Below are 26162 nucleotides of genomic sequence, written 5' to 3'. Positions count from 1 at the left end.
CCTTCTCAGATCGAAAGGCAGTTGCACACCCATAGGTTCTCTGCGACTGTATATGAGCTGATGTATGTTCTCTCCTAGAAAGTCCAAACGGCAGCACTGCAGAACATTTACAGCTGATTTGGACTGTGAAATATCATAGAAACCCGAGAAAAGCCTATAGAGGTTATAATCTTGTTTAATTGCCCCTTAAAAAGCGATTCTGGCCACTGAACTGGTATTATTAATGCAAGACAAACTTTAATGATCTTCCCGTTGCCGGAATTCCTATCACAGCTGTTCATCTCCTTACCCACAATTAGCGCTGTAAAACGCTTGCCAAGAACCAGGCCCTCATTAAAAGGAAATGCATCCAATTGTTCTCTGCATGTGCAGTTCAAAAGGAGGGGGATGATGTCTGAGCAGGGTTTTAAACCATGCAGAACCCGCGCTAACCCGTAGAGGATGCTGGAGGACTGAGGCTGCCTTAAAAAAAATCAGTCTGGAATCAGCAAGAAGCATAAAGCTTAGCAGGTTTATCCAGTTCCAGTCACGCAGCCCGACAATAACTGGGATACAGAGGTTGTTGTACAGCAAATGTCCATGCAGGGATAAACCAAGAGCAGGCAGAGCTAAAATACAGAGCATTTGTTTCTCCCAGCACTGGGCACCCCTCTTTACAGCCCTGGGCAGAGGGAGTGCTCCCGGCTGCACACACCGGTATCCGCAGGAATTCTTCCCAAGTTCAGCCAGTGGGGAGTTACTGAAACCGCTTTGTTTGAAGCGGGTACAGAGGAGAGAGCCTGCGAGAGGTGGCATCTCCGCGCTGGCCACGATCAGAATTTAAGGTTGTGGCTTGGGGTGGTGTTACTCTTTATGTAGAGGCCAAGAGATGTAGAGATAATGAAGCTCCAGCAGCATGGAAATGCAAAGGCCTTTTCTTTGTTTTATAGAAAGGACATTGTGAAACCCCAGGAAAAGCCAGAGGAGAATGTGACAAGCGAGCAACCAGTCCTGCGGCTGCCAGGCACCCTGTAGCTCCATCCTTGCGTCCAGCACAGCCATCGCAGTGGTGAGCTGGGATCACCCAACCCCGAATCCTGGCACTGAGGAACCGAAGGGTGTTGGCTCTGCGGCTGCGCCCACCCCACCGGCTCTCCACAAACACTGCCACATATTTGAGCGCTTACCGCAGAGCTCTCGCACGGTATCGCTTTCATCCATCACGTGGGCAAGACCCAGACAGTCAAATCCAAGTTCTCCTCCATCTCCCGTGATCATACAGGCTGCCCTGGAGTCGAGTATCCACCAAAAGAGAGCCAGGCCTGCCTAGGGTGACAGTAGAAATAAGGAGCTCATGGAATAAGAGCTGCCACTGACCAGAGCAAAGGAGAGCCCAGTACTGATCCGGCTCCAGCAGCTCCTCCGGCTCCAGCAGCTCCCTCTGAATCCAGTGCATTCGTGCCTGCTCTTGACTCCTGCTAACAAGGGAAGGAGAGGAAGGAGTTGTCTCTGAACCCAAGGCAGGCTGCGGGAGCAACATGAAGCAGGGTCATGCCCCTGGCCTTGGCAGCTCCTGCCCTGCTCCAGGAGTCCCTCCAGCACTGGTGCCTCCAAAAGAATATTTCTGCCAAGCAAAAACTGTCCAAAAAAAGCCTGAAGGACTCTGGACTTGAGCAAGATGGTGGCAATCCCCAAGCCAAGGTGAGCCCTGCTGCAGGGAGTGGAGAAAAGGCCCAAAGAAGGCAATAAGTGGTCCAGAGTCACAGCCCAAGGAAGCTGAGGATTGGGGCGACAGCCTCCCCAAACTGCAGCCCCTCAGGGTCCAAGGCTGGTACAGAAAGAGAACACATAGGTCAGGGAGATCCTCAATGCACACCCAGCTTGAGGGACCTTGGGAGAAGCATCCCAGGAATGACAGACACCCCAGGAATGGCAGTGAGATGACAGCACAGGACAGACACTGCCAGGTGCCAGCAGACAGACACAGACACGACACAACGTATTGCCAGCCCCGCTGGACACCAGGGACAGTGTGGAAAGGCAGGCATCTCCACGCTTGACTGATGGCAATCCTTGCTGACAGCCACGGGGCAGCAGCAAAGCAGGGGGGATTTTCAGGTGCTGTAGGACCGAAACACCCACCTGGCCAAGCACAATGTCCCTCCGCCTCCGTGGGTGAACTACTGGGGAACACAGCACAGCGATCGTTCCACAACACAAACGCGACCCAACAGCGGTGAAAATGTAAAGAAGTCAGAGGAAGAGAGGCAGGAACAAGAAAAGCACAGGCTGTTGTGGGGAAGGAGTTCCAGCGTGGAGGTGATGGGCAGCCTGGAGAGATCTCAGACGCCAGAGTCAAAGAGCAAGAATAGTCCCAGGGGCTGCTCGTGGCAAGGAAAACTCAGTGCACCAGAAACCGAGCTGCAAGCCAAGTTGTGGAAGCGCATTATTATGTGATTTAAGTGCCTTTGCCCTTCGGCACCATCCTGAACCAAACCTCAGGCTCCTGCTGGAGTGAGGCAATCCCCCTCCAGCCACAGATACACTGCCGTGACACCGTGAATCCAACCCCACCAACACCCCACACTGAGCTATTCTACAAATCAGAGCAGTTTCTGCTGCAGTTCTCTATTTGCTGAAGTTTATTGTATTGGCAAAGAATTAAACGGATGATTTGGCTGTTCCGAATGAGCCGCACTGTGCCGTCTCCATGCTGTGAAACCTTTTTCTTTTTAAATTGCAGAAATGGCTCAGTGCTTCTCTCAGGAACCTCTGAGGCTCCATAGACAGAGTCCTGGTACTCCTGACACTCCAGAAGCACCCAAAGAAAGCACAGATGAGATCCATCCTGACTGGTGTGGCTCTGGCCTCACAGATTCTGTTGGTAGAAGAGCTTACGTGTGTAATACTCGTCAGAAACCTCCATTCTGATACTGTCCCGTAAACTTTGAATTCTTATTACGGAGAAAAGAGGAGGGGAAGAGTGCACACTCCCAGAGTCCATATGAATTCCTGACCACTCACTTCCTGGAGGACACTCCTTAGTTTTTGCACACGTGCACAGGGATGGCGTGGTCACCCAGCGCTCTGAGGTGGTTTTCTTTGCTGCACATCAGCCGATAAAGCACAAGCCAAGTGCTGCGAAAACAGCCGATGGAAACCACAGACACAGCTCCAAGCAACGCGTTCTGCAATGCCCAAACTCATATGTAAACAAGAGAGACCGGAGCTGAGTCCGCAAGGGCCTGGCCAGGGAGGAATACTGGGATAGGCCCACCGTGCCCTGCCGGGAATTCTGTGTACTCTCTGTTCTGGGAAGCTGACATGCAATACAGTACCATGAGAGCTCTCACCTCCCAGGGGAATACGAGACCAGGGCTGAAGAGAACATTACAAACATCCTTAATGACTTCAGAAACCTGAAGGCCTGGGAGATTCCGAAACTGCCATGTTTGAGAGCAGTGCAGGGAACTGGCACAGGATCAGGGCCAAGGAAATGTCCTTATGCTTCTTCCAGCCCTGTGTGGCAGAGAGCCTTCCCTTCCCTTAGAAGAGCTGATGATGGCAAAACTCTTCCCTCCACAAAGTTACCATAAATCGTAAAATCACTTTTACAGAAGTTTTCACTCCAAAGGATGCTACAGCTTCTTTCACCAAGCAGCACAGTCAGGTGAGCATCCTATTCTCTGCTGTGGAAAAACACCGTCAGCTCAAATGAAACACGATCACTCTTTAACAGCACACAGCTCTCCGGGCAGATCCAACTCCGTGGTATGCACCAGGTTCCACCCAAGGAGTTTCCTTCTTCGGTGGAGGGAGAGGGAAGCGCACGTCTGACAAATCCTGCTGACAAAGAAACCCCAAAGCAGCGATTGATGAAATACACAAGACTGGGGCTTGTTCTCTCCAGCAAACCAGGCAAAGACATTGCAACAACACAGAAATGAAGACGACACAGCAAGAAATTGCTACACTACGCTGTCTGCTGTCACTCCTTACCTCCTTGAAATGTGCTTTGCTAGTCCTTCAAAGTCCTGTCTCATTAAAACTCCCGGCACTGCTCTGAATTAAGAATGTCCTTGTTAAAGCTTAACTACCTGTGAGCCTTCCCCGGGCACTTGCCTCTTACTGGGAGAAGCCACATGCTCTTGGCATCCATTCCACCTGAAGTGACAGATGCTGCCGAAGGGAGTATGAGAGAGCTTCCCAGCTTCCTGCAATTCAAATTCCACCTCCCGAGCTGTAAATATATCATAAAGAATATCAAGAAAAAGAACATAAAGGCTAAGGCTGATTTCTTTCTGGTTAGGTATTTATGAAACACTTGCTGTGGAACAAAGGCGATCAGCACTCGGCTCCTGTTGTGCGTTCCTGGATGTCCTCAAGCTGGCTGCAGATTCCCTCATTAACCAGCTGTGCTCGAGAAATGAGCTGCCAGTTAATTGCTGCTGCGCTGAAAGCCAGGGAGCTCTGACACATGAGACAGGCCCTACGCACACATGTCCTTTTGGGACAGCTGACGCAGTTTTACTTTTGGCCACAGAATATTGCCTTTGGAAATAATACAGATTTTTGGCTACCTGAACCAGTGTTAAAGTTGGTAAAGTTGTGACCTTGGATTCCACGGCAGTGTTGACTTAAGTAGACAAGTGTGTGTAGGACCAGACGTGGGCCAGAGACCCCGGCGTTGGATGCAGCACTAGAACCCACAGCTACATCTGGCAGGCGATTAGCATTTACAGATTGAAGCCTCAAGACAATCCATTGCTGGTGCGTCACCAACAAGCAAAACATTTTAATCTTAGCCTTAGCTGAGTGGATTCGCTGGCAGCAGCCTCTGCCACTGTCACACGACCTGCATGCCTCTGTCATGCCCGTCTAGCTGCACTTTCAGTTTGTGAAGCTCCTCGATCTCTCGGTTGTGCCGCTCTGTTTTGTGCCGCACCAATGAGCGGTAGAAGTGAATGGTGAAGACGACAAAAATCAGACCCACTGGGACCATGATGATGGTGGAGACCAGCGCTGACTGCCAGCCCGCGTGGCTGCTGGGATTCTCCACGTTGCTCGTCTCGTTCTTCAGGATGGAGCCCACAGGCAGAAATTTTATCCAGCACAGGAGCACGACTTCTGCAAGGAACAGGAGGATCCCCAAGACCGTGGAGAAGCCCCACGCCAGCTCGATGTAGGGGTGCATGCGCTCATGCGGGGATTCGCTGATGGAGTTCAGGTTGTGGATGTTGCTCACCGCCTCCACGTTGGGCAGGATGCAGGTGCTGATGAGAAGGGCGAAGAGATGAACCGCCACCAGCACCGTGGTGCAGGCGCTGAAAGCGATCAGCAGCATCTGGGGGTACTTGTACTGCACCTCCAGCTGCACCTCCACCATGGCAACCTGGGGAAGTAACAAAAAGCTTGTCAACAGCTGCCAGTTTCCCTCTTTGCGAGGCTTTCAGTCAGCATCTTTATTCAGAAAGAGCAGCTAAGGTCAAGTAGACAGTAAAGTGCTTTTTAGAATGGAAACGGATCATTGCCGTTTCCCACAAAGACGCACATGCAGGCTGCAGAGGGCCTCGCTGAAGGCTCACACACACATTTCTGTGCTGTAGTTTTCTGAAATAACATCTCTCTCCCTATAACCGCGAGCTCTACAAAGAGCATCAAACCAAACACACAGCAGACGGGGCGCATTAAACAACGAGCAGAGCTGGGAGGCAGCCGACAGCCCACCAGCCCATCGCATGCTCTCCTTCCGCTCACCACTTGCAGCCACAGTGCAGGAAGTTTTGACTTCAGGCACACAACAAAAAGCAAAAGCAAGCGGCGTTCCTGGCCAGCGGCCAGCAAGGCTTCACTCCCCCATGGGAAGCACACAAGCTACTTTACAGTTGAAGTCGTTCCACAGCTAAAATAGCTGCCTTCCTTTCTCAGAACATCGCATGTTCATTTTTATTACAAATATGCCCAGATACAAGTTATTTATATCCCCAAATTTCTCCCTCGAGAGCTAATAACTTGCTGATGTTCTCAGCAGAAGTGGACAGCTATTGCTTATGGGTGTGCTCAGTGCCTTGGACAGGAGTCCCTCAGAACAGGAGCCAGCTCATAGGAAGTCTCTAAAGATTTAGGTTTTTTAATCAAATAAAGCTTAACAAGCAGAATAAGCGCAAGAGAGCAGTTGGCTTCACCATCTATTGCAAGGCCGGTTTAGTTGCAATACCCGCACACCGCCTTGCATATGTGCACTCTTCAGATCCCCCTCTATTGAGCCGACGAGGAGGAGACTAAACTGGAGGAAACCAAACTCACTTTCTGCTGCCTTGCCCTACGTGATGTTTGCCCGTGACGCTCTGTGAGCCAGGGGAAGGCGCAGGTACCTTGTTCATTGTTGGGTGCTGCAATCCCAGGGACATTGCATTCAGCAAGAATGGAATTGCGCCTGCGTGTTCCATTTCTTGCTTTATATGAAAACTGAAAGCCTGCTTGGTGTCAACATATCCATTTCTCCTTGTTCTTCTTCCCAGGAGCAGCACCTCCCAGCTAATTGCATGTTTCCTGACCTATTCCCTAGGGCTGCCGTCAGCTGCATGGCACGATGAATTTTTAACACTGACTGATGGCTCAGTAAGAGGCATTTCAGGGAAAAATATCAACAATCCAGACAGGGCAGCAAGGCAGAAAGGAAAAAAGTTCCTTTAATCCAAATCTGTACTGGAAAGGTGAGTGAGCTCCTGTTGCTTTCCCCTGCACAGACTGTTGTGTCGTTCCCTGACCGGGATAAGAAAGAGGACAAGCCGGCATAACCCATTTAAAAACCATTATACATACTGCTTATTAATTGTCCTGCTTGATACAATTATCCTCTTTTGTGATAACAGCTCCCTTTGTTTTAACCTCCCCCAGAAGCCAAGGTGCAACAGGCCTGGCTTTGCCAGCACTGAGCGCTCTGCTGAGCTGCAGAATATCTCAGTGTAGGCTTAATTTTAAGTTTGCGAACAGCGCTCTTGAGCCCCACGCTCACAGGTTTGCCATGGATCCACTGCTCAGAACACTTCAGAATTGAACAATTAAATTACATGCAATTATGGTTCTTTTTAGACCTGTACAGCCCAGAGTGCCCACAATAAAGATGTTTCTCTTGAGAAATGTAGCCTAGGATGGACAGTACCAGGAACAAGGATGACAAATGGCTCAGCACAAACCATGCTACAGTCACACAGATGGTCTGGCAGCCACTAAAACAATCCCTGCAGCAGATCTGCTGGATTGCTTTTTAAATCAAATACATGTCCTGTGGCAATTGGACAAGTACCGAGAAGGCTGACTGGCAGCCATAGCTCTTATCTCCACCACAAAACCCATGGTGGAGGCTTTCTAAGCTCCCTCTGCATCTCCTCGCCTGCAGCCTCCTTGGAGCAGAGGCAGCAGCTCTAAATCCCTCTTCAAACAGAGCTGGCACTGGACAGGACCCGCATCTTCCTGATCGGCCCGACTGCCAGAAATACCGGAGATAGCATCGAGTAACAAGGAAGTTTCACATCATTCCACAGCCAGTCCAGGAAGAGCTGGATCAGAGCCACTGCCTGTTGATTAAATATCAGCTCCTAACAATTTTCAGCCAATATGGAATGGGCTTGAACCAAGCACACGTCAAGGAAGTAAATAAAGCACTTGCCAAGCCCTGTGTGACCTTTGTTTACACAGTTAAATGCACACAGGGCTTCAGGGAAACTATTTAACTCTAAATAACTTCTCTACTTTCATCAATAGCCAAACAGACACTCTTACTAGAGAGCAAACATCCGCGTACTAAACACCTGCCTGCCAAATCGCCAGCAGAGAAACAGCCCAGCAGGCATAGACACCTTGGCTTCCACAGGAAGGCCCAGTACCACAGCTGCGAAAAGGCCAGTCAAAGAGAATTCTTTACTACAGAACTTCCGATTTCCAACAATGACAGATTTTAGGTGTTCTTATGTGCAGCTGGCGATCTATAATAAACCCAAGCTACACCTTGGTGTTTGTAGGACTCGTATTTTAAGCAGTTTAAGAGAATATTAGCCAAATGGTTAATTTTGTGTGCTTGCCAGGACTTCCAGCAACTGGCTGTTGTGGGAGTTGAGAAGGCACACTTTGTGTTCCAAGGCATGGTCCAGCCCTGCTGCATGGGCGGCTGCAAACGCCACAGCGCCAGCGATGCCAGCGAGCACATACCCCGGCACAGGCACAGGCCCACTGCCCGGAAAGCCCAGCTTACACCCACAAAACTGAATTTAATAACCACCTTTAGGAGTCATACAACTAGCACAGAAGTCGAGTAAGCCAGAACATGAAGGGCAAGCACATAAGTTGCTTTTAAAGTGAGGAAGCTTCTGAGTGAAGGAAATCTGCAGGAGAGCATTCAGCTTTCTCAACAGCAGGAGGCACCTTCTGCCATTTCACCACTCAGGCTTTGGTACAAGCCAACACACGCCTTGCAAGAAGTGTTTACAAGCACCACATGCACCCAGTCAGCAAGCTGAGAGGAACTGCAAAGCGACCAAGCACCCTCTCTCTCCTTTTCTCCTGCTTAAATCGCCACTTGCAGTTTTCCAGCTTCACTGTGGGTGACCACACTGTTGTAACATTACAGATGATTCACGCTCTGGGGGGCCAAGAAAGGAAAAAAACAGCGGAAGAAGCTAAAACAGAAGAAGAAAAGGTCTCTGGAAAGTCCCCTAGATCTGTCTCGCCCCCAGCTTCCGAGCTGCAAGATGCAATGTCTTCGCATCATCTTCCACACACCCAGGTACTGCCTCTGCCGGGAGCTCAGAACAGCCAGAACTGCCCATTTCCTTGGCAGAAAACCTCCCCTAGGGGGGTTTCAACTCCCACTCCCAGGAAGCAAGAACTGGAGGGAAGATGAAGGGGCTCACAGCGACACAGCATAGCTGTGCTTTGCCAACCCCACAGCCCGTACAGATCTCACCACTAGAGCGCTGCCTCCATCCTGTGTGTTTGCTCCTCCCTGATGTGGTTTCGACCTATGCAGCAGCTTCCAGATAGCACCCAAGTGTTGCATGGAGGAAAGCAACCACCATGAACTATTCCCACAAGACACCTCTGACAAAAATATCCCAGGTTTGGCTCCCTTCAGGCCAGAGTCCTCTGACAGCAGGTCAGAGGCTGAGGGCCTCTTTTCACACCTCAGCGCATAACATGATCTCCCTGCTCATGCTATGCAAACTTTGCTCTGGCAGACTGTGACCTGACCCAACCTCCACCTTATTTTAGACACTGTGCCCACTGGATCCAGTTGCTCCAAGCCTCAGCCAACCTGGCCTTGAACCCCTCCAGGGATGGGGCAACCACCACTGCTCTGGGCAACCTGGGCCAGGGCCTCCCCACCCTCACGGGGAAACATTTCTCCCTAAGATCTCATCTCAATCTCCCCTCCTTCAGCTGAAAACTGTTCCTCCTCATCCTATCCCTGTACTCCCAGATAAAGAGCCCCTCCCCAGCTTTCCTGATCCCCAGCAGGTAGAGGATTAGTCCTTTTAAGGGGCTGACTTGGGAGCAGCAGGCAGGCAGCTCGTGCATTCGTGCTGCCTCGAGAGAACCAGCCTCAAACCAAACCAGCAGCAGCCAAGCAGCAGCCCCCAAGCAGATGTCTCCCACCTCTCCAGAAAGCAGCACGTCCTGCCTCTTCGTGGCAAGAAAACACTGATTAACAGAGGATTTTACCAAACCAAAACCTTCACGATGCTAAAAACATTGCTACAAAGTACACATACCATCGCAAATCCGGAGAGCAGTGCAGAGGTTCTGCTGGAAGCTTTCAGTTTGGCTCGACTCAAGTACAGTTTCCTCCATGAAAGGGCCTGAACGGAGTGGTGGTTTGAGGTGACCAATTCCAGATAGCTGCGCCGGACCCAGTCCCGGTAATCCATGCCTTTTGTGCCAGGTTCAGAGCAACAAGCAGGAGTGGAAGGATCCACCGGAACGTTTAATTCAGAAGTCATGATGAGAGAAATGCTGAGGGAACAAAGCAGTCACGTTCAGGAGGAGGCGGCAGAAAGGACAAGCATTAACGACTGGAAAAGCTTTGTTTGAATGGAGCTACTCTCAGTCGGCAGAAAATAATGCAGAAAACGATGCAGCAAACACCATTGTGCTTGCCAGGCACAGAGCAGAGAGCAGACCATCCATAACTGCCAAACCCACCGTGAGAACCAGGGAAGATCACACAGGTGAGCCCAGGAACCGCTCCAGCGGGAACTCAGGAACGATGCACAGCACCTGGCTTCTCATTTCAAGGCCGGCCACTTGGCTTTCCCCTCTGATTTCTCCTTGCTAATAAAAAAAACACTTTACACAAAGACACTTTGAAACAGGGCCCCCACATTATTCTTTTGTTTTAAGCTGGCAGTTAATTGCACACTGCATCAGGGATCGGCTCCAAACCTGCACCAACCCAACTCCAGGCAGCACCTACTGGGAACCACTTCTTAGTCTTTTGTTGGAAAGCAGGTTTTCAAGTTAACCCATTGCTCCCTGTGGCTCAGTCGAGATGGGCACAGCTCTTCCTCAACCGTCACAGCATTGAATGCTGCGCGGGGTTAACAAACAAACCGCCAGGGGTTCTGCGGTGGGGAGTTAAATTGCCTGAGCTGTTCACACTCCACTCAGCAGCCACACCTGACCCAGAATCCTGTTCCCTTACTACCTCTGTGGCTCTCGGAGTGAGGAAAAGAAGACAGCTGGAAGAGAAGCGAGTTGCCTTCCAGATGCTTCCAGCATTTGCAGATTCAGGAGAACACAGTGAAAGATGCAAGGAAGCAGCAAAACCATTTCAGGTGGTGGATGCTGCAGCTGCTGGCAGGGACAGGCGTGAGGTCCAACACCCCCACACCACGGCGCAGCCCGGCTGGGGCTCTGCTGGGCTCCGTGCACTCCCAGACATGGGACAGGATTCACTAAATGCTGTGAGCAGAAACTGCTCAGCTCTGACAAATACCTGACACGAGATGTTTAACCTGGCCATCTGAGGGAAGGAAACCACGGTTCTTTGATTAATCCCCACGCTCACAACTCTGCCACCAACCACCACAGGCACCAACACCAGAGCGGCACCACACCAGGCCCTGCTGGCTCCAAAGCTATCAGCTCCTGGGAGGAGGAGATGCCTGCCCAGAACCACACACCGTGGTGCTAATTAGTCTCCACACCACACCTCAAGGTCACAAGCACCTCGCTGTTCGCTGGAGAGGAACCCCAGCCCTGCCCACATCCCCTGCTCCTCCCGGCTCTCCACATGGTGACAGCCACAACAATAAAACTGTGTTTGTGAGAGGTTTGAGGAAGTGGCAAAGATAAAAAGGACACCAACTGCCCACAACTCTGAATGCTAATCTGAAAAGCAACAAAGCCATTCCAGGCATGAGAAAGATCAGACTTCAGCAACAAATAAAGCATGGCAGGTTTGGAGGCTCTGCCACTCCTGAGCATGGTGGGCTTGCAGATTCCAGCCCCTCAGGATGGCAGCAGGAGCACAAGACTTGTTTTTCTGGACAGTTCTTAACAAAGTCACTCCTAGAGCGCCCGGAGAACTCTGGGATGGCTCCTGGACTGCCCAGCAGTCTTCAAGTTATTGAAAAGAAAAAAAATCTCAAAACATAAAAGCTTTCAGAGAGCAATAAAAACCAGAACAGCGTCAGAGGGAGAAACCTCCTACTTGCTCTGTGTTCCAGAAAAAGTCAAGAATCACCTATTTTACAGTAGAAAAAAAAAAAAATCTCTGCCCAGGCCACCCGGGAGGATGGAGGCAGCAGAGATGTTCAGCGAGCAGCAGAGTCACAAAGCTGTTTCCTGTGATAACATCTGTGCAGATTCTGCAATGTATAGCAAGGGGTGAATTAATTGGCTTCGTCCTCAGCCAGGATGCTGACGGCCTCTGCCCTGCTGGTTATTCTCACAAAACGCGTAGGAATTTTGTATGTAGGAAACTTCAGCCTCTGGGACAAATTCCATTGAAAAGACAACTGAATCCAGAGGTTACGGCAGGAGAGCAAGAGCACCCAATCATATCCGCTTCTCTCTTTAGAAAAATAAGCTAAAAATACCAGATGGATGAGTTTTCACTCTGGAGCAGCTCAAGAGATGTTCCCAAATGCATAAACAACCTCAGAATAAACCTCATAAACAAAAATGGAGCCCAAATGAGCAGCAAGAGGACGGCAAACTCACCTTGCTGGCTACAGACATGGAGAGGCTGGGTGGGGGGTCCGAGGGCTGAAATACAAGAGCAAAGAACACATTACGTGCACGGCATCTGCAGCAGTTTTACACTGGAAATGCTTTTTGGCCAGTTAACTGCATCAGGGCAGAGCTCTTCTGTAGAGTTCACGTTCCTGCCTCGTGGCATGCAAGGTTTCTAACAGAAACAACCACACTCCAGGCTTTCACCGCTCAGGGCTGCTGAGTTTTGGATGCAGATGCAGGGCATCCCCAGGACGCCTCTCCTCTTCCTGGCAGCAGCACTGGCCAGGTCCATCCAAGTGCCTTCACTCGCACTGCTGATGCCTCTGACCCCACTGAAGGCAGAGCTCTCCGTGACTGCTCCCTCACACAGACTGGGTTACCCCCGTCCGGAGCAGCGAGCATAGCAGGGATTGAGGTCCTGTGGGGATTTCTTCCCAGCAGAGGACGAAGCGGATGCTGACATGCCCTGAGATGTCGCCCACGGATGCTGGCTCACAGTGCTGGCAGCCTCCGGCGCTAGCCCCATTGCAGGCCCAGGTTCCTGCCCCACACATGAGGCTGATCAGGCATTTGTACCAGGGCCGCAGCATCATTCCAGAGCCCACACATGGGCCAAGTCTCACCCTGCACCCTGCTCTCCCCCTCCCATGCTCAGGCTCTCTTCACAGCCTCTCCTGGCTTAGACCCCCCACACCTCGGGGTGTCTCACCCCCAGGCAGCTGGGAACACCTTGCAGTGACCCCCTTTATGGCAGCGCCTCAAGCTGGGGAGTTCCTCACCCTGAGCATGATGTGACCCCCTTGTCCCATCACCACAGCCAGGATCCTACTCAAAGGGCACTCCCTACACTAGGAATTCTCCTCCTCCTACCCATGCACCCCCAGCACACCTTCAGCAGGATGTGATCCCTCTTAGCCAGGACTTCACCCCCCGGCACCCTTGGATAGGGGATCCCCAGGCCAAGAAAAGCTCCCTCAGCAAGGATCTCCCCATCAGGTTCCCTTGAGCAGGGGAGCGCATGTGACCCTCCCAGTCAGGATCTCCCCCTCACTGGCCCCCTTGGACAGGGGATCCCTAGACCAGGATGTGACCCCCTCTAGCCAGGAGGAGCTCCCCAGCCAGATCTCCCCCCTCCAGCACCCTGAAACAGGGGATTCCAAGCCTAGGAAGAGCCTCCCCAGCCAGGATCTCCCCTCCACCATCACCCTCAGCCAGGGCATCCCCAGGACAGAAGACCCCCACGGCCGGGATCTTCCTCCCAAGCACCCTCGGATAGGGGATCCCCAGGCCGGGAGGAGCCTCCCAGCCAAGATCTCCCCTCCACCAATACCCTCAGCCAGGGGATCGCCAGATAGAATCTTCCCCAGGCCCCCATGGAGCCCCCAGACCAGCATGCGACCTCCTCAGCCAGGATCTCCCTCCCCCCAGGCACCCTTGGACGGGGGATCCCCAGCCGGGATCTCCCCCAGACCTCCTCGGACAGGGAATTCTCCAGGCCAGGAGAAGCCCCCTCAGCAAGGATCTCCCCATCAGGTTCCCTTGAGCAGGGGATCCCCCAGGCCAGGAGGAGCCCCCGCAGATAGGATCTCCCCTCCAGGCCCCTCAGCCAGGGGGTCCCCAGGCCAGGCGCCCCCTCCCCAGCCGGGTCTCACCGCTTGGCCCGGGCCCGACACCCCGGGAGCTCCCGCCGCCTCCGCCGCTGCCACGGCAACGCCAGCCGGCGCCACGTGACCGCAGGAAATGGGTGGGGCGCGCCCGCCCCGCCCCTGCACGTGACTCGCGCCTCATTGGGCCGCCACGGAGGGGGCGTGGCCACAGCTGCTGGGGCGGAGCTAAAGGGCGTGGTCAGAGAAAAGGGGCGGACCCAGAGAAAGGGCCATGTGCGACGAGGGGCGTAGCCAAATGCGAGAGGGCGTGGCCTCCCCTTGGCCCCGGGGCGGTGCATGAGGTTCCCCCTGTGCTCGGCACTGGTGAGGCCGCCCCTCGAATCCTGGGCTCTGTTCTGGGTCCCTCACTGCAAGAGAGACATGGAGGGGCTGGAGCGTGCCCAGAGAGGGGAAGGGGCTGGAGAAAAGGGGCTGCAGGAGCAGCTGAGGGACCTGGGGCTGTTTAGCCTGGAGGACAGACCTCATGGATCTCTGCAGCTCTTGGAAAGAAGGGCATAGCGAGGTGGGTGCTGGGCTCTGCTCCCAAGTAATAAGGGATGGAACAAGACGAATTGGCCTCAAGTTGCACCAGGGGAGATTTAGATTGGACATTAGGAAAAATTTCTTTACTGACAGAGTGGTGAAGCCCTGGCAGAGGCAGCGCAGGGCAGTGGGGGAGTCCCCATCCCCGGAGTGGATGGCACACTAAAGTTGGGCAGATGGTTGGATTGGATGAGCCAAGAGAGCTTTTCCAACCTCAGTGATTGCATGACTCTATGATCCTGGCGGCCACAGCCATTAGGCTGCATGCATCCATACAGAAACCCCCAAGTGTGCAGCCCCCTAAGCCCTGTTCAGGGTGCAGACTCCCCAGAGAAGGTGTTGGCGTCGCAGGATGCACACATGCTTTATTACAGTGATTAATTACACAGCAAACAGTCACCCACACCCTGGCCTCTGCCCGACCACCACCCGCGGGCTGGGTGGGGAAAAGGCCCCAGGCAGAGGCTGCAGACCCAGCCTATCTCCCTGCATTCCCCTCTGCTGACTCCACAGGAAATACAGCATAAACCCATCACCGGGGCATGGATAGGGGCAGTGCAAGGGGAAAAGGAGGGAGTTCCTTCCCGGAAAATAAGATAAATGCTGACCAGCGTCAGCAATCCCATCCTGAATTCAATTCTGCCCAGGGGAGGGAGAAGACAAAGGAAAACAATTCCTAAAAACACATTAAAGAGACAAACACATCTGTTATCCTGAGCACCTCCCAGACCCCGAAGCCCTGCTCGGTGACAGCACTAACACTTCCGTCCCTTAGTTCCACACTGGCACAAACATGTGGAAGTAGAACAGCAGCAAAGCTTAGCCCTGTGGATTCCTTTCCATCAGAGAACGACTCCTCTAGGAAAGAATCTACAACAACAATCCAGTGCAAGCAGGTCAGACTCCCAGATAGTTCAAAGCCCTTGCATCACTACTGCTTCTCTTGGGCCGTATTTAGAATAAGAAGCAATCATTGCGTTGGTTGTTCCTCATTTTACTACAAATGAGAGCACTTCCCTCCTTCTACCCCGTGGATGACACTTGCCCTCTTTTGAGGTCACAGAGTACCTGCATTTTGTCTTAACAAAGAAACTTAGCTTCAAACGCTCTCTTTGAAACACCGCTCTCTTTGAAACACCGTTGTATTCTGAAGATGTAGTACTGACACAGACGGCCCCAATATGGCAGGGAATTCAGAATTCATGGCAACACATCCCAAACACAGCTCCTCCCACTACCTCCCTACCTCAGCACAAAAGACCTAAGGCAGACAAACCCTCAGCAGCACATTCTCTCTACTTTTGATGAATCTCACCTACAAACTCAACATTCCTAGAAAAGGAGGAATATGGATAATTCAGCACAGGTACTGATGGTGCTGTAAGATGGCAGGATGAGGGCACACAATCTGAATTCCTTTAGTTCACCAAGACAAACGCACATCCTTCTTCCTCATGACTGATAAGCATGTCCTCATGCAGCAACGTCTGCTCTACTTAATGCAAACCAGCACTAATTGACCCAGCTCAGAAGCCTGAGAAGCTCGAGGCAGAACAGAATTTATTTGTGACACTCTCACTTCTCCATCTACAAAAGCTAAGAAACACCATAACTTTTTTTATGGCTCATCCGAGGACACAGACATACCAACAGGGTTTACCTGCCCTACGAGGGATTCAAGGGAAGCGGTTCTCCTAACTCATTCCTCTCTGCAGGGAAAATGCCAGAGCATCCATGCTGCAGCCGAAGTGCTAGGGAATGAAACGCTGTCACAACTTACGCTGAAACACCCGCCTCGATGGAGAAGATAATGATTCCATGCAGACCTCTATCTTGGGAGGCGGTGGGATACGAACCTGGCAGCTCTGAAGTCATCCCACTCTGAAGGCTTTGGGTCTGTGCAGGGGAACTAAACACAAATGTCACTCACACTTGATCATATCTGCTGTCCCACCGCCGCAGTAATGCCCCCCGAGAAGCCATTACATAAAGCCAGAGCAGAGACAAGGCAGGGTTTCTGGCAGCACAGCTCAACAAATGCTAAACTGAAAGAGAGAATCTCCCTTTTCATTGTTTTTGCTTTAAATATTTTGGCATTAGCAAAGGCTTGAGAAGCAGCAGCACCACAGTGTGGACGCCGAGGCCCTGGGATGAGCATGTCTGAAAGATAGCAGGCACTTCTAATGAAAGATACAACGAAAAGACAACAGCCTACTTTACAAATGAAACCACCACTGCATTTGCTTCGTGCTTAAGTGCCAGTAAATATATGTAAGGATGTTGTGATTCCTACCAGAGGACCCCAGTAAAAGCAGAGAGCTCCAGCAGAGAGAAAGGTAGGTGTTATTACACGAAGCTAAACACAAGCAACACTGTTCCATCGCAAGCCTTTCTGCCTTACAAGCATCATCTTTCAGAAAAGATACTGTTCCAATCCAAACACAAAAAGTAAATAAAATACAGTGAATGCCTTTTTCCATATTTTCATGTGTGCTGCTCCACCCGGTGCTTTTGTCCTTCCTGCAGCAAGGCAAGATTCTCTATTTTACCACAATCCTCTTCAAAAAACAAAAAAGAAGACAGAACAATCCAATGCATCCCCTTTATTCTTTTAGAAAACATGGAAGAAAAGGGAAGTTTTAGCCATAAAAAAGGGATCCTGCTTAAAAAAATCTATAGAACTTGTCTAGCAACATTAACTGATTTCTTTGGGTTAGAGATGACCCCTTAAAAACCCCCAAATTCAGAACACTCACAGTGCAGGCGAGCCTGGCTACAGACCACTCTTCTACTTCAGGTTAAGCGCTTCCTTAGATTCACATATCCCACTGTGCCCAGCTCCGACAGAAGTAGAATACATAGCCCTCACAGTAATATTTTCCTGAAATGGCAATGGATAGGTTTTAGCTTTCAGGCAGAAAAACACTCTGGGCCATGTCAGAAGGAACTCTGGGGTCACAGACTTATGGCTGACTCTTTAGAGCAAACTGAGAGCAGACTGCACAGCAGTTATACAAGCAATTAAGAAAAAAATCTCGTATTTGGCATTTCTCTATCAATATCTCGGGCCCATCATGTGAAGGTCATTCACCGTTAAGCAGATAACATATACGCCAATGGGCTCTGCTTGGCTGAGATGACAGACTTTCATGCTCCTGGATATAAAGCAATGAACAGTGTTTCCAGCTGTCCCTGAGAGGCCTCATCCTCTTCCCATCAAAAAACTTGGCTCTTCAGCATCATCTTCCTTCTCTTCCTCCTCCTTGCTGTCCTCCTCTTCCTCCTCGCTGCTGACTTGCTCTTGAGATTGACCAGGTTCTATGAACACAAACAGATGAATCGAGAACACATCCCCGTGTCTCCCTCATTAAGTGTCTCACAACGAAGTAGTCTCAGCTGCTAAGCTAGCATGTATTGGGTCACGCTAATTAGTACGGACAGATAACATATTCCCATGCGACTTCCTTGCTAACTATCTCACAACAAAGCAGTCCCAGATACCAAGGAAACATGTATCAGGTTATACGAATTCTATCGAGCAACGCAGAGCTCAGAATATCAAATTCTCCCTTGGAGCAATATTCTCTTACCTCCAACGCTGCCACTGTGCCAACTCCACTGTTAAACAACTCTGCCTCCTATTGAACATTGCTTCAAACTAAGGCAGTCAAACACAAAAGAGACAGATCATCTCATTCCCAAGCTCAGTTCCACATTCCAGCATGAGCTTCCCGGTATCACAGAGCACTGCTAAAGAATACGGGCACTGGGAAGCCACCAGCACAGCTCAGGACATTTCTGTGCCCACCCAAGTTTACAGAAACTCCAAAGTGCCATGAGCTTTTACAGACTGTTTGGTGCACTGCAAGGTATGCGTAAGACTAATGAGGTACAGAAACCTCATAAAGCCTGCTAAAAGACTGGAAAACACTTACTAGAAATTAAATAACAGATAATGAAAATTAGGGACGGCATAAAGTGGGACCTTCTGCTCACAAAGGCTGCTGCACCTTTCCTGCTCCACTAACGCCCAGGATTTAGGATTAGCGGTCTGATGCCACCACCTGGCGAAGTCCTGTACTTCCATTGTGACTCAGGGCCTGTGAAGCACGGCTTTAACAGTCCAGCCTTATTCAGCACTAACCCTTATTCTTCCCGCTTGAACTACAACAAAGGTGAAAGACAGCAAAGCAAAGGGTTTATTTATTCATTCAAAAAGGAAGATAAATGCTTGCTTGCCTGCCAGATCCAACAAATACACTTCAATTACTTTGGAAAATCTCACTCCAGGGCACACAAAACTGGAAGAAGACAAGCCTGTTCTGAGCAGACTAAAGACGGCCATCAGCAGCTTCTATCTCCACTGATTTTTTTAATCCAACACACATGCTACAAATAACAAACTGTAAAGAGCTGGGAACTGTTCTAAAGAAAGGTGAGTTTGGATTCTGGTTTCCAAATTCACTTCTGCAAAACAAAACCGCTCCAGCTCACCAACCGGTTACCTGGCAGTGCAACAGCACTGTGGCAGGCCCTGACCCGGCTTCCCTTCCTCACAGCGGGGTGGGTGTTCTGCTCTGTTCAGAGTGAACCAAAATGTGCTGACTCATACTTGAATTCTCCTCCCAGTCACAATTCACAAACCAGAAGCTTTAAAAAAAAAAAATATAAACCAAAAAAACCCCTCCTTGCTACATTCACTTGTTGTCACAAGTAAAATTAACCTAATGATTAATTTGCCCTCTCATGTTTACACGGGAGGCTGGCAGGGGCTCAGCTGAAACAGATCCAATTCTGAAAGCAAAGCAGAAACAAGGTGGAACTGTCAGGCAAGTCACTGCTCTAGAGATGCTATTGGGAACAGCCGTAATTTTAAGGCTCAGAATTGCTGCAGAGCTAGCACGCTAACCCTCACAGAACAACTGTTGGATGAGTGAGCTAAAATACACTCACTGAAAGCAAGCAACTGCTATTCAAAAGTTTGAGCAAACAGTTGCACTGACAGTGCTGAACATTAATCTTCCAGACTGCAGGAGAGCAGAGGCAGTCAGGCTTCTCACGTTTATTTCTACGTGAAATTAAATGTCCTGTGGAACAGATGGCACCAAGGTGGCTCAATCTCCTACACACACAAGCATAACTCAGTTTCTTGCTGGGCATTTGTTCCACCTGCCTTCCCATGCACATTCAAAATATGCTTAAAAAAAGAACAGCCTTTAACAACATTGCCTTTGTTAGCAGATGATGTTCTAGATGTGCAATTTGTCAGAAGAGCTGGGGCAAAACATCCACAGCCAACAAACGCAGATTCCAATGTTTGCTGTCCAAAATTTCCCCTAATAAAGGGAAAATATTCACAAACAGCCCAGTTATTTGTAAGATTAAATCTCAACATAGATGTCTCTCAAAGAGCTCTGAAACATTCGCTAAAATAACAAACCTAGGGCTTCTACTCACATATCGAGAACACTCGGGGTGGCAGGGTGGAACAAACCCTTCCAGGCTTCACTTAGGGAACAGAACTAAGTCTTGAGGAAAGAAAACTGAATTCCACTGACCTTTTCCCTGCTTCTTTTGTTCAAGTTTATTTTTCTTGGCTTGCAGTTTCTTCTCTTTTAACTTCTGGCTATAAAGCAAAGAAGAAAAGACTCTTAAGCAAACCCAACACTGTAACACTTCTGCACATTCATACACTGATAAAGGACATACTATAGACATCTTGGAAAAGCAGACAAGAGAAGTTCAATTTGAATTTGGCCTCAACTGAAAATTCATCAGGAACAAACCTAGACACACGATCAACAGAAACTTTTCTGCATTGGTTCCAGTCTAACGGAACTGTTTTTAAGTCTCCCACGATGCCACTGCAACCAAAACCATACGATAGGCAAAGATCTCCGAGAACACAGAAGGAACAAAAGTGAAACTGCCCTTACATTTTAGCTACTTTGCCTAATAAACAAAAAGAAACAACAGTGACAAAACCCAGACTGCTGAAACTGAACATTGGAAAAAACCCAATCAAGTCATCACCAGTAAAATATGCTTTAATTGAAAAAAAAAAAAAAAAAATATAAGCTCAGCATGCTCTGATCGTTCCCTTTGGCTGTTCTTGATCAACACACTGGGTTTTGGGAGTAACAGCAGGGGGAATAGGGAATTTCAGCTCACACAACTCGGTGCTGTTTGCCAGCTCAGGTGACCAGGGTGGTGAGCAGCTCCTGCAGGGCAAAGCCGCTTGGCACCTACGCTACGGAAGGGAGCGTTCAGGCAGCATTTGCTGTTTGAACAGTTGCTCTCCGTCTCAGCCAGGAAAAGGCAGCAGGCCAGATCCGACTGCTGGCCATCTGTTGGACCACACGACATCAACATGAGATGGCAACAGCGTCTGTGTTGTGCACTTTTGTGCTAATACGCCAGTGAGTCACTTCGCACGGGCCTTTCTGCAGCAACGCTCAGCTACACGATGTAAAAACCTTTCACAGAGCAGCAAGAGAGGCTGCTCAGGGTCAAAGCCTCCGAAAGCACTGAGCCACGATGCCCTGGTAAGAGGGCTTCCAAGCCTTCTGAGAACAATCGGACCTTACCGCTTCCTCCTGCGTTTTGCTGTTTGTTCTTCTGCAATCATCTTATTCCTCTCCAGTTTCTTCTGAAACTCCTCATCTAGTCTTTGCTGTAAGTGATCACATGTCATACTTTGGTCACAATCTAAACTAAAATGCTTCTTTAAAAAGTCACGTCCTTTTAGGGAGAAGTCTTTGAGCAAAATACAGAAGGGAGCTTTGCCAGATTTTGTCTGACAGCTTCTTTACACAAAAGCCATATTCCTAGGGCTGACTTCTGTACAGGCAGCGTTTGTAACCCACAGCCTGAGCTAAACATCAAAGCCTTCAGAGGGAGGAATCCTCACCAAAACAGATGAGGAAGGTTGGGCTTCTGCCCTAAAGAATGCTCCGGTAAAAACAAGAGCATAGTTTGAGGCACAAACATAACACACGGGTCAAAGGATGTGCCCTGGCCAAGAGACAGCACAACAAAAGTGCTCTCTGAAAGAGGTGCTCCTTAACCAAGACTCAGAAGAGAGCGATCCGGACTCTGTGCACAGGCACTTGCTTTGATTCTCCCTGTGCGAGACAGTGATATCAAGCATTTCTGTTTTTTAAAGCATTTTCAACCCAGCCTGAGAACACACACGTTCGTGTGCAGTCTCCCTGCGTGCTGAGTACAAGAGATGGAGCTCGTCTGACACGAAGCACCAAGCATTTCGCACTGACAGACGTGCCATGTATCACACACTCCCACAGTTTTCCTCTGAGCAGGGGTGGTTTGGAACTGAACCATTTGTATGTGACTTTAAAACAACATAAGCGATTGGCAACAAACACCAAATGGTCAGGACGGGGGATTAGAGCCCTGCTGACCTTCTCAGCCATGGCATCCATGAAATCCTGCCTCTGGTACTCTCGCCGACGGAGATGCCGGTACACGTGAAACTCCCCACTCCCCGCTCCAGCACTGGAACCTACAACAAAGAAGCATTAGTCTGCTGGAAAACCAGGTGTATTGCACGCTCACAAATGGCTACGGCTCAATGCTGAGGGACAGCCCACATGGAAGGGCACTGCAGGATGAAAATCCAGTAACAGAGTGTGTCATCACTGCATACACGCTCAAATCACTCGCAATCAAAAGCCTAAGAGAGCTGCACATCACTTATAGCTCACTGCAGTTCTACCGGTCAGCTACTCGCCTGGAGAGAATCCCACTTTAGCTGGTCACCAAGGCAGTAAAAGAACCAGGAACAAACCCACACCCCATTCTCTTCCAGACAGGGAGAGTTAAACACCTATTGAGGCTTCTTGCCAGATTTCAGCAGTTCATACACAAAACAGAGGCCAACTGAAAGGCAACAAACCCCATCCTATCATACTCTCCCATGCAAACCGACACCACCGACAGCTTTTGACTGTTCCTTCATAAATGAAATCCCTGTGGCTCTCTTCCCAGCATCAGTCTGCGTGCTGCAGCCTCATATGAGCTTTAATCATCACACTCCAGTCTCTGTCTCCTAAGCCATTTCTCAACACAAAGCACACAAACACACCCCTCAAAGAAGACACCCGGTAACTAAAACATGGCAGCTGGGACTGCAGCAGGGGGGCTCCTGATACCAAGAGAATCCCAGCACAGGTACTTCCAGGAAAACAAGACACTTCAACTCAAGCACATGGCAAGGCCATTTGAAAAAGACATGAAGGAATAACACAATAAGAGGAAGAGTTTACTTAGAAGTGCATAAAAGCTTTAGTCCAAGATCTATTGTCCTGAAATAAGAACAAGCCAGGCCCTAGAAAGGACCATTAATGATGATGAAGGTCCCAAAGACAGACAGAACTTCTACATGCAAATACAATTTATACCACAACTACATTTAATCCCTGCAGGTAAATGGAAAGTGTAAGCAGAACACTCGGGCCAAGGCCTTGTGCAGCTGCCAGCTCCTTGTCTGACCATGTACAAGAATGTTTACTGCACACGTCTGCTTCTCATGGCCCGATATTCAGGCTCAGAACAAAGAGAGACTTGGCAATTAGAAGTTCTCAGAGTGCTCTCAGATCTGTGGAAAAGGCAGATTCACTCATCGTTTCCTTGTCTTCACCAGAGCAGTAGCAGATTTCACTGCATGCAGTCCAAGTGCTGCAATGCCCCAGGCATTGTTCACTTTGCACTCTTACAACAAGCAGAAAAGTGGGACCCAAAAACCAAATAAAACTTGGAAAAGCAGCTCTCAAAGCACATTTCACACCTCTTTTCTCCAGCAAAATGAGCAACCATCTCTGGCCTTTTCTGTTAAACAGTTTACTGTAGCTGACTCTAGAGTTATCTCAAGAACAGTATTGTTACCCATCACGTCTCTAACAAACTCCGGTGGAGGTCGTGGTGCCCATTCGTTCAGTTTTTCGGGAATTGGCACAGTCTTTTCCTGCAAGAACAAACCAACCAGCTGTCAGTTTCATCTAGAAGCAAAGTCTGCCATGTTAACCTGCTGCTGAAAGGTGCTGTCTGTTTGACCACAGCCTCCTCTACTAGCTGAGAGATCTCAGAAGGAGCACAGACACAGTCATTTCTGCATGCACAGGGATCACGAGTGGGCAGGAAACGGGAATCGGGAAGCATCCCCTCTTTCCCTCACAATCTGGCCTACAGGTCACCAAATTCCAGGAGGATTAGGAGTCTCTGCTTCTTTTCAGTATGGAAACTAGAAGGAAGCAAAGCAGGTCCCCCAAGCACCTGCAGAAACTGAGTGCACTCCCACTAACAGTGGTTTGGGAAGAGATAAAAGGCATTTATGCACCTTCCCTGCCAGATCTACAGATCTCAGCAGAGGAGGGAGAACAGGTGGTGCAAGGTCAGGGGAAGAAGAGGGTGCAGGGCCACCTCAGCCTCCTCCAGCACACACAGGGGCTCTGTGTGTGTGTGAGAGAGAGAGAGTCTCCAACTGGCAAACACTTCCTCCTCGACACAAGGATCATAACACCCAGTTAAAGGAACAGGGCTATGCTCCTACCACTATAAGCAGCGGGCAGGGCCCTAAGGGACCAAGCCTCCCTCTGGATGCCCAGAGAAGACACCTTTGCCTCATGGCACCCCATGAAGGATGGGTCCCCCTGCGTTCGTGGCAACCTTGGTGAAGCCGGTAGGATTTGGTCCCTCTGCCTTCGTGGAGGCTGGGACGGGGGCTCAGTCCCTCTCACCTTACGGAGCCCAGGAAGGAGGAGGATAAGGGTTTGTTCCTCTCCCCTCACAGAGCCAGGGGACAGGAGGAACTCGGTCCCTCTCTGCTCACAGACCCGGGTATGACAAAAGGTGGAGGACGGAGTCCGCCCATCTCCCCTCATAGGGCTGGGAAGGAGGAACTCGGTCCCTCTCCCCTCACGGACGCAGAGAGGACGAAGCAGCCGTGCTGGTCCTTCTCCTCTCACAGAGCCGGAGGGGGGACGGGATTCGGCCCCTCTCCCCCCTCACGCAGCCCCAGCGGGGGCTGTGTCCCCCTCCCCACCTCACCGGGTTCCTCATGAGCCGCTCCAGCCGCAGGCGCTGCTCCTCGGCCGCGTTGCGGGGGATGACGAGCGGCTGCGGGTCCTTGCGGGGCCGGGGCGGCCGCGGGGCAGAGGGCGCCGCCATTTTCCCACCGCGCGCCGTGACGGCATGCGCGCGACGCGATGTCACCGCCTCCGCTCTCTGACGTCACTCACGCGCGACTACCCCCGGCTGCTGCGAGGCCCCCATGCGGGGCCGAGGGAGGGAACTCGTGCCGCTTGACCGGCGGGGCCGTTGGGCCTGGGGCCTCCCCGGGGCCGCAGGTGCCGCTGCGACGCTCCCCCTGCTGTGGCCGTGGGGCCGCGACCCCCGAAGGCGCGGCTGCGGGAGTCCTGGTCCCCTCGTCTCCCCAAAGCTGCATCTGCTGGAGCCCTGGTCCCCCTGTCCCGCCTAAAGCTGTGGCTGCTGGAGCCCTGGTCCCCCCCGTCCCCCCTAAAGCTGTGGCTGCTGGAGCCCTGGTCCCCCCCGTCCTCCCTAAAGCAGTGGCTGCTGGAGCCCTGGTCTCCCCCGGTCCCCCCCAAAGCTGTGGCTACTGGAGCCCTGGTCCCCCCCCCCATCCTCCCCCAAGCTGCATCTGCTGGAGCCTTGGTCCCTCCGTCCCCCCTGAAGCCACGGCTGCTGGAGCCCTGGTCTCCCCGTCCCCCCGAAAGCCATGGCTGCTGCAGCCCTGGTCCCCCTGTCTCCCCCAAAGCCATTGACTGCCAGAGCTCTGACCTGACTGGGCTCTGCGCTCAGCCCCGAGGAGGGGCACAATCCAGTGCATTTTGCACGTACACGCTCAGCCTGGCCAGATTCAGGCTAGACCCATGGGCAAATTGTATGGAGTTCAACAAGAGCAAGTGCCAGGTCCTGCACTGGGGCCACAACAACCCCATGGAGCTCTACAGGCTTTGGAAAGTGCAGCTGGAAAGCTGCCTGGCAGAGAAGGACCTGGGGATGTTGGTTGACAGCAGCTGAACATGAGGCAGCAGTGGCCCAGGTGGCTAAGAAGGCCACCAGCATCCTGGCTTGGATCAGCCATGGTGTGGCCAGCAGGAGCAGGGCAGGGATTGTCCCTGTATACTCGGCACCACACCTTGAATCCTGGGTTGAGTTTTGGGCTCCTCACTAGAAGAAAAATATTGAGGGGCTGGAGCACATTTGGAGGGTCTGGAGCCCAGGGGTTGTGGGAGGGCTGAAACCTGGGGCTGTTTAGTCTGTAGAAGAGGAGACTGAGGGGAGACCTCATCGCTCTCTAGAAAGGAGATTGTGGTGAGGTGGGTGCTGGGCTCTGCTCTCAAGGAACAAGGGAGACATCAAAAGGGAATGCCCCCAAGTTGCACCAGGGGACGTTTAGTTTGGATATCAGGAAAAATGTCTTCACTGAAAGAGTTCTCAGGTCCTGGCAGAGGCTGCCTAGGGCAGTGGTTGATTCACCATCCCTGGAGCTGGCTCAGGGATGGTTCAGTAGTGGACAGGTACGGTTGAACTCAATGATCTCCAACCAAATGATTGTATGCAATCCCTTCCCCATGATGGTGTAACCGATATGGGAATTCCTGGTGCCTCCCCAGCGGGCTGCCGGCACCATCTGCTCGTGTCATTTCAGTAATGAACCAGCGCCCGCAGGCTTTGTGTGCTGACGGTGACGAATGGCAGCGAGAATCCCCATGGCAC

The 26162-nt window shown here is 51.0% G+C and overlaps 2 protein-coding genes across 6 annotated transcripts; both read right to left on the bottom strand.

The window, feature by feature from the left end:
- Nucleotides 1-179: 179 nt before the first annotated feature.
- On the bottom strand, nt 180-16326 carry ORAI2 (ORAI calcium release-activated calcium modulator 2). Of its 5 annotated transcripts, none has more exons than XM_054084826.1 (5): nt 16186-16326; nt 12202-12246; nt 10180-10308; nt 9750-9990; nt 181-5371 (listed from the first exon to the last, which is right to left on the bottom strand). In XM_054084826.1, the coding sequence occupies exons 4-5, from the start codon at nt 9975-9977 to the stop codon at nt 4826-4828; spliced, it is 774 nt and encodes a 257-aa protein (XP_053940801.1). In that variant the 5' UTR covers nt 9978-9990; nt 10180-10308; nt 12202-12246; nt 16186-16326; the 3' UTR covers nt 181-4825. The 5 variants fall into 5 exon arrangements, with proteins under 5 accessions (XP_053940802.1, XP_009558464.1, XP_053940801.1 ...); XM_054084824.1 differs by lacking the exon at nt 16186-16326 and adding an exon at nt 13869-13980; XM_054084827.1 differs by lacking the exons at nt 10180-10308; nt 16186-16326 and adding an exon at nt 13869-13974 and having other exon boundaries at nt 180-5371.
- Nucleotides 16327-17586: 1260 nt separating this feature from the next.
- On the bottom strand, nt 17587-24630 carry PRKRIP1 (PRKR interacting protein 1). Its single transcript, XM_054084828.1, has 6 exons — nt 24471-24630; nt 23310-23388; nt 21827-21927; nt 20993-21078; nt 19964-20031; nt 17587-17723 (listed from the first exon to the last, which is right to left on the bottom strand). The coding sequence occupies exons 1-6, from the start codon at nt 24588-24590 to the stop codon at nt 17608-17610; spliced, it is 570 nt and encodes a 189-aa protein (XP_053940803.1). The 5' UTR covers nt 24591-24630; the 3' UTR covers nt 17587-17607.
- Nucleotides 24631-26162: the final 1532 nt, after the last annotated feature.

This window comes from Cuculus canorus, chromosome 20 (genome assembly GCF_017976375.1).
Source record: "Cuculus canorus isolate bCucCan1 chromosome 20, bCucCan1.pri, whole genome shotgun sequence".
In the NCBI taxonomy this organism is placed as follows: domain Eukaryota; kingdom Metazoa; phylum Chordata; class Aves; order Cuculiformes; family Cuculidae; genus Cuculus; species Cuculus canorus.
This window is presented reverse-complemented; position numbering and strand designations above follow the sequence as displayed.